The sequence below is a fragment of the Melitaea cinxia genome, chromosome 22, assembly GCF_905220565.1.
Source record: "Melitaea cinxia chromosome 22, ilMelCinx1.1, whole genome shotgun sequence".
NCBI lineage: Eukaryota > Metazoa > Arthropoda > Insecta > Lepidoptera > Nymphalidae > Melitaea > Melitaea cinxia.
This window is the reverse complement of record NC_059415.1, coordinates 196,913-214,834: the sequence shown is the minus strand read 5'-3', so window position 1 is coordinate 214,834 and position 17,922 is coordinate 196,913. Positions and strand designations below refer to the sequence as shown.

Sequence of the window (17,922 nt, the reverse complement as noted above, 5' to 3'; positions counted from 1 at the left end):
TTTTCCAGTTAACGCCCTTCAGCAACTGAGATGTCTATTAGTCGAGTTAGACCCAACTCCGGTCTCAGTTAAAGATCGGTAAACATTCGATGCTAAGCGTCAGATTGTACTGTGAGTATCGCGAGTTAACGAAATACAAATATTAGTGAGCGCACGACACAAATTAAGACTAATGCCTAACGCAAAGCATAGTTTATCTTGAAACTAAATGCTTCTACAAAGCTACAATTAGCAGATTACTGAGCGCGTCACAGAATTTGACAATTTACGATCACTAAATGAACACCAGCGTGTGAGCTCTGCTGGTTAACGCTACTTATCTTCGTGTCTAGCTTTGTCATTAATACCATTATATTATTTGTTGTTGGTAATTAGAACACCATAATATTTAACTTTTTAAGCCAAATATATTGTTGTCTACAATTTTTTATCATTATGATCTCACTGAAGAGGATTGGTGCACAAAATTGTAATTTTGAGTTTGATTTTATGCGAGCCTCTGACTATATCGACCTCCCATCTCTTAGCATTGAACCGCATATAAAGCCATGAGTGTGTGTTTGTACTCACGCACCACGTAGGTAGATCCAGGTAGAAGGCCTCGTGAAATGTATCAACCGAGTGCAAGTTTTGTACGGAGCGTGCGAAGTGGGAGTCACGCAAGGTGAACCATTTGGACCGCCGTTTCTTGTTTTTTTATGTATGTTTTTTATATCGAGTACAATGTTTGGCGGATGTCAGGACTGACGTGAGATATGTTGTTTTATAAATCAAATAAAATATGCTCGACCGATTAGACTTAGTGCAGAGTAAATATTAGTTTTGACGTCTATAAAAGATAATAATGTATTTATTTCGGTTTAATGATAAAATCCACGTGTAAACTTTATTGTTAATATTAATCAGTAAACTATTTAAAAATACAAAACTATAAATCACATTATTTTCCTTATTAATCCCTTAACTCGTATCAAACGCTTCTACGATTTTTTTGACATTCAGTAAAACAAAGTTAAATTATAAGAAAAATGAGACCCAAAATATTTTCGTGATAGTTCCTATATACTTCTGAGATGAAATGAATAGCCATATTAATGTACGTCTGATCAATTTCTGATCAGGATGGATACAAATCTTCGGAAGCCTCTAGTTAAAAATGAAAATACACTGACCTGGACCCTGCTCTCCGTGAGACCGATGCGCATCGCGATCTCCTCCCTCATGAAGATGTCAGGGTAGTGCGTCTTTGTGAAACATCGCTCCAGCTCGTTTAGTTGCGCTGGAGTAAACCTGGACATGAAGAATTTTTAATTTAGTTACTTTTTTTTTATGTCACTAGGTCGGCAAACAAGCGTACGGCTCACCTGATGGTAAGCGATTACCGTAGCTTATAGAAACCTGCAACACCAGAAGAATTGCAAGCGCGTTGCCGACCCAATCCCCAACCCCCCCAGAAGCTACTAATTGTTCAAGATTATGACGAAAATAACGGCGTGTGTACCCATACAGTGGCGTAATTCATGCAAGATATTACTAAATCCGCAATTATTGACAATTAATGTTTTAAAGAGGAAATATGGAGTCACTTGTTGCTTTCAATGGTAGCGTCCCATTGACCATCATCAATTTATCAGAGATTAATATAATTATAATTTACAAAATGAGGGATCAAAGGTGCTTTTGAAGTACCACTTGAATGAAAAAAAAATATATTTTCATTTCAGACCACTTGGTTGATATTTTACGTTTGACATCCTGTTCATAATCACAATGTAATAATAAACAAATAAATAAATATCTACACAATATACACACGGTCGTCTGTTCCTAAAGTAAGCAACTTAATGCTTGTGTATAGGTAACAGCCGACTGGTATAGCTACATATTTTTATAACTTTTTATAAATGTATACTATATCCAGACTCGGGGCGGGAATCGAACCCACAACCCCCGGAGCAGAAAGCACTGCAAACTGCGTCAATGAGCTAGTCAATATACATGGTATTTCCCTAAAAGTGAGGCATAGAGAGCAGTGAACACTTAGACAATTTTTAAAATGAGATAATCTCCGCTGAACAGTAAAGATTTATACATTTTACCACTTTTAATAAGAAGACTCCGCGTTGGCCCAACGGTCACAGCCTTGGATTGTACCTGTTGCGCTGGCGGTTGCGGGTTCGATTCCCGCACATGACAAACATTTGTATTGGACATACAGGTTTTGTCGTGGTCTGGGTGTTTGTGCAGTCTTTGCGGGTCTCCCCGCCGTGCCTCGGAGAGCACGTTAAGCCGTCGGTCCCGGTTGTTATCATCACCTGATAGCGATCGTTACTCATAGTAGCGAATATATCCGCCAACCCGCATTGGAGCAGCGTGGTGGATTAAGCTCTGATCCTTCTCCTACATGGGGAAAGAGGCCTATGCCCAGTAGTGGGATATTACAGGCTGAAGCCAATAATAAGAATCATGACATATTCGTAGCTAGTCTGCCTACCCCAATCTATACTAATATTATAAAGAGGTAAAATTTCTAACTTTGTGTGTTTGTAGGAGGTAATCTTCGCAAATACTGATCCGATCACGAAAATTCTTTCACTAACAAAAAGCTATACTATTCAGGAGTGATATAGGCTATATTTTATTATTATTGAACAAAAATTCAGAATTAGCAAGTTGAAGTGGCAGTGGGCTGGTCATCTGTGTCGCAGGACCGATGGCCGTTGGAGTAGACGGGTCCTAGAGTGGAGACCGCGTCTTGGCAAACGCAGTGTGGGACGTCCTCCGGCCCGTTGGACCGACGATCTACGTAAGATTGCCGGTGTAGGCTGGATGAGGATTGCGGAAGACCGGGATGTCTGGCGCGAACTTGAGGAGGCCTATGTCCAGCAGTGGACTGCGATAGGCTGAAGTGTGTGTGTGTGAACAAAAATTCAGTAAAAAAATAATATTATATGTAAATCAAGTCGAAAAAATACGAACGAGATGAAAACGACTATATATTTGCATTACAAAAATAATTAACGCCCAACGAAGTGGGCACGGGTCGGCTAGTGCGTTGTATAAAAGAAGTAAGTTGACAAAATTTGTTACAAAGAGGTAAATTATATTTTCTACACACATGTTGATAATCTACAAGGAAGGAAAATTATTATGAAGGGTGTTTGACAAATTTATTGATTACCAGGATATTTCAAAAAGTGAAAATCGAGCTATGCTAAAATATCAAAAATCCAGAAAATAGTCGTATTAAGATTACACTGTATCACTTAGTTCAAAACCTCGTTGTTGACCCAAAATAATTACTAAGCGTAACAAATAAAATATTGAAACATCTTTTCCAAAAAAAATTGGTCTATTTTATATGAAATAAAATGTGTATTCTATTAGTAACGCTGTAGTTTCACTACTCTAGTTTATAAGCATTATCGTGTCAAGAGAGTGCGCCAGTGAGATATACTCGTAATAGACAATATAATGTTTGACAATTCCACTGATTTATTGGTGTCAATATACTGCAAATAATATATGATATGAATGACATAATTACATCATCAAATATATTTATAATATTACTAGCTTCTACCTTCCGATCCCGCGGGAATATCAGAGTATATCTGTTATTCTAGACCTCTAGGTATCTACTTCCTCCCCCCTCATAATAGTGGTCGCTGGCCGATAGTCGGGGGACTTCGGCCGGCCGGACGACATGACCTCACACGTCTGAGGGGTGGCCTTGTTGTGAACGAGGCCACCCCACCATTGTGCCGGGGTCCGGAGGCTTTGTCCGGGCCTACCGTCAGGACGAGTTGGCGAATGCTAGCGCGACCCCATCTCGCACACCCAGGCGGACGACTGCTCACACGTGGTGGTTTTTTAGTCAGTAGGAGTCTGACATAGGGTATCCATGATGGGTTTTCTCCACGTAAAAAAAGGTAGGTAAGTTTTATTAAAATTGATTCAGTAGTTTTTGCGTGAACTTTCACATTTATAATATTACTAGGATTATTTATAAATAATTTTTTCATAATTATGGGACTAACTGCTTCGCGCACCGTTGTCCCCTAGCTATGGCGTCAATAGTTTTAAAAATGACATTCGTGATAAATTCTGCCGAATCAAGTCTCAATCCCTGATCGACCACAGTAATTCAGTGAGCAGTGAGCATTGTGTGCGTGTCGATAATAGTAATAATAATAATATTAGTAATATAAAGTAATACTTTAAATATCTAACAATACCCCTTTTAATATTGAATGAAGTATCAACATATAGTTGCCAGTACCTGGTTCTATGCCTCTTCTGCTTGGCGGGCTTGTCGCTGTCGGAGGCGGAGGAAGACATGCTGACGGGCACTGTGGACATGTGGGAACCGTGCTGCTGGTGTAGCCCGCCTGCAACATGCACTCCCTTGTATACAAGTAACTTCGTATGACGTAGTCGATGTGTCTGCTATGTTGACAACGTCAAAGACGTTGCTTTTCAGCGCGAAAATGATTTTTTTGTATGTGTATATTTTAAATTAAATGATAACTAGAAGAACTTTTTGTAACGACGTTCTATCACTATCGAAACACGAACAAATGGTTCAAAGGCCCCGTGAGAAGCCGGGCTGGGTCGCTAGTTAATTACAAGTTCAACAATGATATTTAAACTCGAATGTATTGATAAAAAGTATTTTACTAACGACTGCTACAACTTGTAACAATTGAACAAGATATACAAATTAATATAAACATTTTTTTTTATATCACTAGGTCGGCAAACAAGCGTACGGCTCACCTGATGGTAAGAGATTACCGTAGCGTATAGACACCTGCAACGCCAGAAGCATCGCAAGCGCGTTGCCGACCCAATCCCCAATCCCCCCCCCCCCAGGAGCTCTGGTCACCTTACTAACCAAGGAACACAATACTGCTTGAAAACAGTATTATTTAGCTGTGATCTTCTGTAAGATCGAGGTACTACCCCAGTCGGGCTGCTCCATATTTTGAGCAGGAAATTCCTGCTGTGCCCTACCTCAGTTATTTGTAAGTTATTTTGTAGCGCTTTTAATGACTTATATACCTATTGAATTTGAGTTTAATGTGGTAGTTGATATGTTGTTGCCATAAAGATCTTCTCATTTACCCCAGTCGAGCAGCTCCATATTTTGAGCAGGAAATTCCTGCTGTGCCCTACCTCAGTTAGAAACATACAGAAAAAGTAAGGACTCATACCTATCGCCCGTTCTAATTTGACATTTAAATAGAAATCAAATAACAAAAACTCCTATAGAGTTGTATTTTTCTAGAGGCCTGGGATACACCAGTAGAAATAAAGTGCCATAGTCCCCATCGATTCTAAGTATGCTAAAAAAGTTATTCAAGGTCAAAGGTCAAAACTTTCAGTTCTTGGATTTTTCCCGAAAACATTAAGTTTTTTAAATAAAAATTATATATCGTAAAATTATCTACAAAAACGGTTCTAATACTCTTTATTCCAACAATAACCATTCCTAAGATATCACGATTCTTAAGATTAAAAGTATTACGAGTATATTCCATATTACATTATATGCACATAATTTGCATTTATGTTATTAGGAGAAAACATGCTCTGAGAATTATAAAGATAAAACGGCAGATACATTTAAGAGGTAGTTATGTATACAATTTAATTCCTTATATCTTATTCCTTAATATAAAAAATACCAACTTTTTCGTATGATAAATTTTTTTTCAGAAGCAGGCAGTCAGTGTCAAGAAAAGTAATTCCTTATCCAGACCCTGGATGATTCGATTTATTATATATGTTAGTGTGTGTTCTGAACGTCAACGTGCATATATATGTAAATGTGTGTATATTTCATTAAACCGCACCTTAATACCGACTCCTCAGCGCAAAGTATAATAATATAATAAATAAATAAACGCCTACGTAGCTCTTAAAGCTTGAGTACAGAATAAAATATTTGTATAATGTACTTAGTTGAGAATATTTACTTATGAAAAATGTGGAAATCTTTATCATCTGTCTCTTTTGAAATATTAAAATAATGAATAGAATTGGTACATATTTACGGTTTAAGATTTCGTGAACTAATTCGAATCCCTATACATTAAATAAATAAATAAATAAATAAATATCTACACAATACACACACGGTCGTCTGTTCCTAAAGTAAGCAACTTAATGCTTGTGTTATAGGTAACAGCCGACTGATAGCTACATTATTTTTTTCGATAAACATACTTATAAATAATACATATATAAATAGATAAATAAATATTTATATTACACCCAGACTCGGGGTGGGAATCGAACACACAACCCTCGGAGCAGAAAGCAGGGGCACTACAAACTGCGCCAACGGGCTAATCGTACATTGTATATAAAGTATTAAATAAGTTACGATGCTAAGTCGACACAAAACTACTGAACTAATTTGAATAGCATTTAGCTTGACTTGAGACCTTTCTATGTGCGTTAGATACTTTTTGTTCTAATATTCTACAAGGCTATAAAGGGGGAAGAGCACGAATTACGCATTGCGATACAGTTTGCGTTAAATAAAATTACTTATGTGTTCATATTATTGTCCCCAACGAACCGATAAACACAAGCTTGTTCAAAAACACCTCTTCAAAAGCTACACATATCATAAAATGATTACAATAAAAGCGAACATTAGTAAACTACATTCATAATTTTATTTTATTATTCATAATTATAATTTAATTCATCAAATCAAAATGTAACCAGAAATATACCTCATTATTAAGAAATATTATCAAAAGTGATAAAAAAAGGTTTATGCAAATACATGATCAAACTGCAAATTAAATACGAAATTACATTAGAACTATGTAAAGAAGTTAGACTCGTATCAAACAATGCTTAATAATCTTTTACTACTCACTACATATATTTTGTAGCTCTTTTAATGACTTACATACAAAATTATAATTTAATTTGGTAGTTAATATGTTGTTGCCAAACTGATGTTAGATGATGAAAATATTAATTTTAATCGATTACACTTGTCAGAGAGGGATTTAATTAAAAATTGAATTATAGATTTCAATTTAACAATATGGCTGCATTCGCACCACCATTGTGTTTGTGTTATAATTACATAAGTATTAATTAAGAATTGTTTATAATTTTTGCAAATGTGTCTACAACGTGACAATTATCGTCAAAGCAAAAATCGCATATTTTTCGTTTCAATAATTTGACGTTGACTCTCAGAAAAATGGTTTAACCATATATTGTTCAATGCAATTTTGTGTAAAGTTGGGCAATGAATAGTCAATTACCCCTCTCCGATACACTGCTAGGTATATGTGGAATGATTTAACAAGACATAAACAAGCCGATCAGTAGGAACACTAGTTCCTTAAGCGAGTAAAAAAGGACACGCTTTGGTTAGTAAATAATTGTGTTTGCAGACAAACCGACTTCAATTACATCGACAAGTAATACAACGTAGATCGACGAAAAAATAGTCAAGTAACTACGCGTCATCAAAGATTACTCAAAAAGTAGTTATCAGATCTCGATAAAATTTAAATGACCACATGATAAACATCTACTTTTGATTAAATTAAAAATTATCAAAATCGGTACACCCAGTAAAAAGTTATTGCGGATTTTCGAGAGTTTCTCTCGATTTCTCTGGGATTCCATCATCAATCCTGGTTTCCTTATCATGGTATCAAACTAGGGATATCCCCTTTCCAACAAAAAAAGAATTATCAAAATCGGTACATCCGGTAGAAAGTTATGCGGTTTAATACAACGTAGGTCGACGAAAAAAGCGTAAGTAAAAACGCATTATTAGATATAACTCGAAAAGTAGTTGTTGAATCTCAAATAAATTTAAATGGGACCAATTGACATACACCACCTTTCGATTAAAAAAAAATTGTCGAAATCGGTCCACACGGTCAAAAGTTCCGATGTAAAATACATTAAAAAAAAATACAGTCGAATTGAGAACCTCCTCCTTTTTTGGAAGTCGATTAAAAAGTAATTTTATTATAACATAAATATCATTTACACATCAATCCAGTTCAGCGTACATGTAGCAACGCCGTTACTTGACTCGAACTCGTGTAAATACCGCCTAGTCGGAGGCGTACCTTGCAAGTGGTCGGCGCGAATGGAGTGCGCGAGCAGGCGCGCCCCGGGCGCATGGTGCCGCTCCACGCTCGGCTTGAGATCGACCTTGCTCTCCGAGCACTGCTCTTTGTGACCTGCTGGCGACAATAATACGAGCTTTATCAGATAACACATTAAGAACTGTGTTTATGGGAATTTACTGCTTACAGTTTACGGCGCCGCCATGGCGCAACGGTTACAGTCATGGATTGTACCTACCTGTTGCGCTGTCGGTTGCGGATTCGATCCCCGCACGTGACAAACATTTGTATTGGCAATACAGGTGTTTGCCGTGGTCTGGGTGTTTGTGCAGTTTTTGTGGGTCTCTCCACCGTGCCTCGGAGAGCACGTTAAGCCGTCGGTCCCGGTTGTTATCATGTACACCTGATAGCGATTATTACTCATAGTAGGGAATATATCCGCCAACCCGCATTGGAGCAGCGTGTTGGATTAAGCTCTGATCCTTCTCCTACATGGGGAAAGAGGCCTATGCCCAGTAGTGTGATATTACAGGCTGAAGCGTATAAACGCTGTATGTACGCCCGTAGTACGACATACTTGTCCTTGGCATGTATAATATATTAAAAGTACTGAGAATAGTTTATTGAAATGTTATGTTAATTCTGCTGTTGGAAAATGTGTAATTAATTAAATAAAAAGCAGTGACGGTGGAGAGAGGCGCTTTACAGCGCATTTAGCTGAAGCGAAGTATAGGTCACATTATATAATAATATACGAGCATTTACTGAACCGACTCGAATAGAAAATGATAATTTGTGTCTCGGTTTTAGAATTTTACTGCTTTAATTGATTATAGTTTGATAGAACATGTTAATTCTAACTCAGATCTTATTTTATTTTCTTATGTAACTAGATCGACAAACAAGCGTACGGCCCACATGATGATAAGCGATTACCGTAGTCTATAGACACCTGCAACACTAGAAGCATTGAAAAAGGCGTTGCCGACCCTACCCCCAATCGCCCTCAGGAGCTCTGGTCGCCTTCTTTTTATATCACTAGGTCGGCAAACAAGCGTACGGCTCACCCGATGGTAAGAGATTACCGTAGCTTATAGACACCTGCAACACCAGAAGCATCGCTAGCGCGTTTCCGACCCAATCCCCAATCCCCCCAGGAGCTCTGATCGCCTTACCACAGGAACATAACACTGCTTGAAAACAGTATTATTTAGCTGTTATTATCTTTAAGATAGAGATACTTCCCCAGTTGGGCTGCTCCAGATTTTGAGCGGGGTATGTCCTACTATGCTAAGCGCGTGTCAGAGCTACATATTATATGTCTCGTGTTAAAGCAGTATATTGTATATTATTGTTGATAATCTTTGTTTATACAGTCTGGGTCTCTACTGGTAGAGATCTATTAAGTCTCAATGAGAAGAAAATATTGTTCTATAGGAAGCATTATTTAAGGATCCATTATTCCTTATTCCGTGTTCCCTTTTGTAAGAAGTTTCAATATGTTTATTGACATACAAATCTTTTAGCTTATCACATTGGGGATTATAATATAATAACAATGCAAATAACTGATGGAATGTATATCCTGTATCAATCAAAATCAAAATAGCTTTGTTCAAACAGGCTTCAAAAGCACCACCGAATCGTCATTTTACAAATTAAAATTATTTTAAAAAGTGAAAATCTTATTAGCAAACATTTTTGAATATCATATCAAAAATTGACCGCTCCAGCGGGATTCGAACCCGCGTCTCCGACTGACCGTGTCGGCGCTCTAGCCAATTAAGCTATGGAACAATGTACCCGCTAGATCGAAATTTTTTTGATATGATGATTTTTATATTCGGTTTAAGCGAACCGTGGCGCCGTCTATAATGAGATCTTTACAGAAACCCGTTACTATTCAAAGTTTCATATTACAATGAAAATCTTTGACAGGAGACGACACCGTGCTATTTTGTAATACGTTTAGAATTCCTAATGTGTGGGTAACACGAAAAATAAAATCGTAGATATCCTATTAGCAATTATTCCTAGCACTGAAAGCCCAAATTTTCAGTTTAAATACATATGAAAATAAACTGTAATCGTAGATTGTTTATGTAGTTGTTATGAAGTATTTGTCAAATGCAACCGATCTCTCCCACTCACACCACGCTTCCCTAGCTAGCTAGCTTAGCTATAGCTACGTAATCTTCTCACTAACAGGCTGTATTATATACCTTATTAAACGCTTCGCAAACGACAAATGCAGCTTATAAAATTATTTACAAGGATTTCCAAACCAATATCCGTGTACGGCGCGCAGCAAGTATCGCGGGATAACGGGATTGCCCCGGGATCGTAAACTGGCATTAATGGAATCGAATCCCGTAAAACAGAACGACGGCTTCAACGCCCCATTCTCTTTATACTGGAGTTAAATATTTTATGATTTTTATATAGTTACGTTTTATATTATGACTTGCCTTTATTTTGGTGGTAGTGCAGCGTATTTTTGTTGTTAGTTATTCAAATCAAAACTACTGTTATAAAACAAAGTAGTTTATCAGGTTTTTTGGTTAAATACATTACCTGCAACACCAGAAGTATCGCGAGCGCGTTGCAGACCGTATTCCCAATTCCCCCCAGGAGCTCTGGTTACCTTACTCATCAACAGGAACACAACATTGCTTGAAACAGTATTTTTAGCTGTGACCTTCTGTTAGGTCGAGGTGCTACCCCAGTCGGCTGCTCCAAATATTTGCAGGAATTTTCATACCTCAGTTATAAACTTCTACCCACTTCTATCATAAAAATTTCAGGTAAGATACCAACCAGGTGTTACTAACGTATTTCAAAGCGTTGTGAAGTTACAAAGTCAATGATTTTAATATTTACTTGATTGATACTGGAAAGTTTCTGAAATAATGTTTCATCTAACAGAGACTAGCCCAAAGCCCTGAAAATATCCGTAGAGTGTTAGTGGTTTTTTGCAACGTAAAAAAAGATCGTATGAAATCCTTGCAGGAGACCTGGATATCCAGCGGCGAATAAACGCTAATGGCTAAATAATAAAAATATATAATACTACTACTTTGTCTGAATTGTCCACTTTCCAAATTATTGAAACAAGAGTCTATTTAAATTATTTCTTATTTATATTATTTTTTTTACTATGTAGAGTCCTCTTTTCTTAAAAATCAAGATTTTTGCACAAGACTTGGCCATCTGTACCATTTTTTTAGACACATTAAGTTTTTTGATTATACATTCCATGTACAAATAATATTTTAAATAAATTGCCGATAGTTAAATACTAAAACACCTAAGTAAGCGTAAGACAGTTACGTAGATCTAGGTCAACAAGATAGAGTGCTTTTGTCCAAAGATAGTCCGCTCTTCATTTGAAATAGGTATGTCAGTATACCGATGTGTCTTTTGCTAAAAGTTTTATTTTGGTGTAAAACATTAGTTAGCCGATACATTTAAATGATACTCAAACAAGCATGACGTGCTTTTTAGCGTTGGATACTGGATGAGTTTGCGGAGAATCGGGATGTTTGGCGCGAACTTAAGGAGCCTTATACCCAACAGTAGACTGCGATGGGCTGAAGTGTGTGAACAAGATGGAACTAATTATAATTAATAGTTTAAAACATAAACACACTATTATTTAAAATTGAATAATCCCATGTCATCGGCTCATCAAATATGGTAGCGCAAGAAACAGTCAAATTTTATTTTGAAAGCCGGTTAGTAAATCTTTGAATATTACCTAGTAATATGTTACCTACATAGAAATTAGTAAAAGTAATGGTTTTGATAAGTTATTATGTTTTAAAATAATTACAATGTATCATCATCATCATCATAATATCAACCTATCGCAGTCCACTGCTGGACATATGCCTTTACAAATTCACGCCAAAAATGGCGTGAACTCATGTGTGTTTCCCATAGTCACCACGCTGGGCAGGCGGGTTGGTGACCGCAGGGCTGGCTTTGTCGCACCGAAGACGCTGCTGCCCGTCTTCGGCCTGTGTATTTCAAAGCCAGCAGCAATGTATAATAATAGTGTTTTCCGCCTCCGACCGGTGTGTTCTACGTTACTGTTTATGAAACGTCATGTTCTTATTTCGTCCCTTGAACGAAGATAAGTATTGAAACCGAGTATAATGTTACACTTAAAATTAGTAGATGCAAAGCAAAGATGCATTCGTCGCTAGCTATCTAAACACCAGAGCATAGCTGCCAATAATGACATTCTTAAAGTTTTCCAAAAACGCCAAAATTTAAACTTAAAAAAATGAATGTGATCATCGACGAAACACTATAATTATATTGTTGCTAAATTTACTGAACATAAATCACGGCGCAGAAGTTTCACAGGAAAATAACTCATGCAATTATTATGGTAACTTTTTCTTAAATTAAATTGAACTTTGCTTAATTTTTTAACTTATGAACTAGTTTTAAGGTGTATATTTATAGGTAACCTTACGACGGTATATTTGCAAATACGCTTCTGTTGCCAAGTCAGTATTAGAGTTAAGCTGCTTCATAAATTTTTCAACAACTTGAGACAGGACGATTGTGGTAGTTACCCAGGGGATGCAGGAACGGTCAGAGTCGGCGAATTGTCTGATAGCAACAAGGGTCAATATTGGCACAAACTAGGTACACTAACGGGCACACTACTTAGCAATTGTATTTTTTACATAAAGATTTTATTTTTAATTATTTTAATTTATTGTGATTTTCAGTTAAGGCAAGTTAAAAAATAATCATATTATTTATATTAAAAAACATTTACGTAACAGTATTTTTAAACGCATTATAAATTCTGAAATAAGTTAAATTAAAACCGATGACGTTAAAAGAACTCAATGAAATAGAACTCAGGTAGGTACTACTAAAGCCGACAATCGAGAAACTGACCGAAACGATGATGCGATGAAGTAAACCGTTGGTAGGACGGCACAGTGCTTTATTATGAAAATAATTTTATGAAATCTACACTAAGTAAATATGACTTCTTTTTAAAGGTAATTGAATTAGTTATTAAAGAATAACTTAATAAACTTTTAAATTATAATGCTGAATAACGTAAGTTTAGGTCTCTTCTCAATGACAAATATTCCAAACGTTTTAGACAATCGTAGACTACAAGTTTACAGCGCTTGTTTCTGTGGTTAGTGGTGTTAGGACGTGAACTTTAATAACGTTTCAGCCTGTAATATCCCACTACTGGGCATAGGCCTCTTTCCCATGTAGGAGAAGGATCAGAGCTTAATCCACCACGCTGCTCCAATGCGAGTTACTGTGAGTAACGATCGCTATCAGGTGTACATGATACCAACCGGGACCGACGGCTTAACGTGCTCTCCGAGGCACGGTGGGGAGACCCACAAGGACTGCACAAACACCCAGACTACGGCAAACATCTGTATGGCATATACAAATGTTTGTCATGTGCAGGGATCGAACCCGTAACCGCCCGCGCAACAGGTACAATCCATGGCCGTGACCATTGCGCCAACGAGTTGTCACTTTAACTTTAATAAGTTTCCGAAATTATATTTTCAATTACATCTATACCGGCGACATGTATCATTTATACTTATACATAATCATGAAATGAAATGAACCTCCTAGATGGAGAAAGAGGCCTACGCCAGTGAGATGCTGTAGGCTGAATCGTGATCGACCAAGTAATGAAAATGTAGATCGTAAATGGCACAGTACACGGTTAAAGAAAAAAATATGTATTCAACTACCCTCGTCATAAATAATATTTGTATGCCTAAACAGAAATTTTATTTTGATTTTGATTTTAACGTCATTAATAAATATCATTAAACATTTTTTACTTTGTCGGTATTTTATCTTAAGCTCTATATCGTGTAGGCAGATTAATCTTGTGTTGTCTAATGAATAATACGACTAAAGAAAAATTTTTTTAGTGTGGTCCGTTGGAATATAATTTATATTTTTTTCCCTTTTACAAGTGTTTTTCGTGTTTGCTATTTATGAGTGAGTTGGTACTACCTACCAGTGTACATAATATACATGCATATCGATATATCGACATACTTTCATATGATTAATACATTTTATACATCTATTGAAGCAAAGCATTTATAATATGAATGTGTAGAGAAGCATAGAGGTGGTTGTAAAGGTACTATGATTTAAACCGTAACCGGAATCGGTCGAAGAAAAAATGGAAAGATCATCACCATCCTTTCTCGTAGTTGTGCCTTTCTTAACCATCAGCTCGTATGATGAGTAAGGTTACAAACACCTACTAAAGTATTGCCACCTTTGATTTACAAGAAATATTTTGGTAATATAATTTAAGTTAGACTTTCTTCCTAACTGTTATTAAGAATGAATAAGCTGTTATGTAATGCCTGACACAGGAACAAATCAGATCCAAGCTACAGTGTCTTAACATTTGGTTAGTGCCACTACTCAAAGTTTTCGTTTGTTGATAACGTACCTCCTAAGGCTGTCGCCGTAAGATTATTAAGCATGGCCTCAAAAGGCCAACCCTGGCCGCCCCCTATGCCGACATCTTCGTAGCACTCGCTCTCCGAACCCCGAACTCACGCACAGTCACGTTGAAACACTACAAAACCACTAAGGCTTAGCCTTACTGTTCTCTATCCGGCTTCGAAGGACCATAGGTCATTGTTACTCCTTGAAACCACAGATTAAAAAAATCACACTCGTGAACACAAAATGACAAAATATCAGTGAAAACGCGCCTTAATACAAAATAATTAGCGTTATATTACACCCAATTAGTTTTAATTACGACTCCGCTCAACTTATTTACACACTTAATTTTTGTTATAAAATTAATATAACCCGTTTAGTATCAATTTGTATAAATTTGCAGTTTGATTGGTACGCCCTTAAAATGATCGTTTAATGTGGAAACTCGCCGACGACTGGTACAAAAACAGATAGTGCTCACATTGATGTCGAGATAACGACCGAGGTCGGAGCCGGGAGAACCGTACCCGTCTCGCTCTCGCACGCGACCGCCCCGCAGACGTCCGAGACGACACGCGAGCGCGCATCAGTAATGGATGTTAACATTTTGTTTACGGCCGATTTGAACAAACGAATAATCTATTATTTCATTCGTGCCCGTATTATTGATACGACGCTTTCGCCTTCCTGCAATATTCAGCGAGCGCACTCACGTCCGTCACTCTCTAACACATGGAGCGAACCGCGCAATTTGGAGCGTCCGTCTCTTTCCCGCTCGGAACTCGAAAGCCTCCTGTGGTGGTGGAGGGGAGGCAGCCAATGGGAAGGTCGGGAAATCACTCGGCGCGTCGGGGCCGCCCCGAGCTGATATTGAAATATTATGTGTATAGTTCAGGGCGTTTCGTTCTTTCGTAATGGAAAAAACAAACTCAGGCGGAGGCTCGACACGAGTGTTGTGAAATATTCGAGGCTTGAGTGCGATGTCTTGTAGCGCGCTCGCGGACGCCGCTGAATAACGAATGCGTTTCGGATCGTACATTTTTTCCTATTGAAATATTTAATTTTGTCGGTGCTCAGGAAAGTTCGGTGATCGCTTGGTTGTACGTCTTAATTCATTACAACGCCGGACTGGTTTCATTAATAAATATTTGATTGTTTTTTTTTAAATTTGTTTTACTTGTCGACTCTACTTTCAAGATTTTTTCTGTAAGGCATAATTGTATAAAATATTTGCTTAACCTTTCAAAAAATCACTTAGGTTTATTATCAATCAATACTTCTTATAAATCCTAAATTATCTAGTAATAATAAATATAACCATCTCTAAAAAGTTTAACTTCTTACGTTTTTCTTAGTTTTCTTCTTACGTTTTCTTTTTACGTCTTTCTCTACGTTTCCGTGAGGAAATTAAACTTTTGCGAAATATGATACCTATGAAATTAACGTAGACGCCGGTTTGCTGTTAAATTGTTCCTTTTAAGTTGATGCAGTAAATTCAAAAAACGAATATAAGTACTTTTCAATTAATTATTAATTTATAAAATACATATTGGCAAGCAATTGGCAATAACAATATACAGATTTAAAACCAACACACGAGTACCCACGGGACAAATGATAAAAAACTGTCAAACTTACCTTTACTCTTCTTGCCTTTCAATATATAAAATAAATAATAGGTTTGTTACACAACACAATGTTCATTGCAGTTACAAACTTTTACATTTACTCTGATACACTTCACCAACTTATTCTTTTCATTTAAAGAGCCAAAAATGTTTTAAACACGAATTTCCTTTGTAAGAAATCTTAAAATGGAATATTCGATTTTCTTATTTATTTATCTATTTATTATTCGGAAAACCAACAGCACAAATAACAATATATAGCAATTGTACTAAACATTTGGCTAATGATAAGTCTTCACGTAGATATAAGAAGTAAGTATAAACATATCATGCGGACAGAGTGATTGCACGTCAAGATGTTACACAACCTTTTTAAACAATACATATATTATATCAAATAAATAAGGCAAAAAGAAATCTGGCTCGATACTCGCCTCGCCACCACCACACCCGAACTGAATACATCAAAATCGCCCAGTACAAATTATTTAAGCCTTTATAGTTTTATTTATAATACAAATTAGGTAACTAATATTTTAAAGACGCTTAAATTTTTGGTAGCCGGTAGGTACTGACATTACTCTAGCCTCACGCTGTGGTTCATCATTACAGCCTATACAGTCCACTGCTGGACATAGGCCTCCACAAGTTCACGCCAAAAATAACGTGAACTCATGTGTTTTGCCCATAGTCACCACGCTGGGCAGGCGGGTTGGTGACCGCAGGGCTGGCTTTGTCGCACCGAAGACGCTGCTGCCCGTCTTCGGCCTGTGTATTTCAAAGCCAGCAGTTGGATGGTTATCCCGCCATCGGTCGGCTTCTCAAGTTCCAAGGTGGTTGTGGAACCTTGTTATCCCTTAGTCGCCTCTTACGACACCCACGGGAAGAGAGGGGGTGGCTAAATTCTTTAGTGCCGTAGCCACACAGCACACACGCTGTGGTTACGCAATACAAATGAAATGTTTTTGAGGTTTTATAAGCTTTAATTAAGTATATTAATAACAAAATTTCCCCCTTGAAGTTTTTACATTTTTGTTTTGTTCTTACATCATACTATATTTTTAATAAAATTAAAAAAAGTTACGAGTACAAAAATTTAGTACAATAAATTAAATTTATGGTAAATTATCGTAGGCTACATAGGTACTTATTATAATTCGTAATATATACTCCATCTTCATAATAGAATTGCGTGAAAATAAGTTAACATTACACTATTAATTGTATATTTTCGAATCGGACCTAGCATCATTTCACGTTATTAATAAAACATTTTTTTATAAAATCCAAACTACCCTCATTGGACCAAGGCTACCGTGACTTTATTTCGCTTCCGGAACACCTCGCTGTCTCGTCCCACTTACGCCAATATTATTGATTCTATACGATTGTCCGCGCTATTCGGATTGCCTTAATTATTGTCTACATTGCAAGAAAGTAGATGTCGGGTCAGAGGAATGTATATCGTTCATATTTTTTTACTTTTTAATGAAACTGCCCATACTTTCCAAAGTACCGGATTATCTCGATCATTTTTATAATTCAATATTTGATATTCAATTATTTACTGTGAATTTTAGAGCATCAATACAAAAACGGACGTGATTCAAAGGTGAATCTTTGGTTCACGTCATCTCAAATTACAAAATTTCACGATAGAAAAAGTTCTTAATAAATAACACTTCCTT

General features: G+C 36.8%; 1 protein-coding gene across 1 annotated transcript in view; it reads right to left on the bottom strand.

Moving 5' to 3' along the window:
• The window catches only part of LOC123664365 (homeobox protein orthopedia-like), a 44,409-nt gene extending 29,197 nt beyond the window's left edge, over positions 1-15,212 (bottom strand). Inside the window, exons 1-4 of the mRNA XM_045598909.1 lie at positions 15,134-15,212; positions 8,124-8,237; positions 4,283-4,391; positions 1,173-1,290 (exon numbers count right to left, since the gene is read on the bottom strand). Coding sequence (XP_045454865.1) covers positions 1,173-1,290; positions 4,283-4,391; positions 8,124-8,237; positions 15,134-15,212 — 420 coding nt within the window. The remainder of the gene's footprint in view (positions 1-1,172; positions 1,291-4,282; positions 4,392-8,123; positions 8,238-15,133) is intronic.
• Between the last annotated feature and the right edge of the window lie 2,710 nt (positions 15,213-17,922).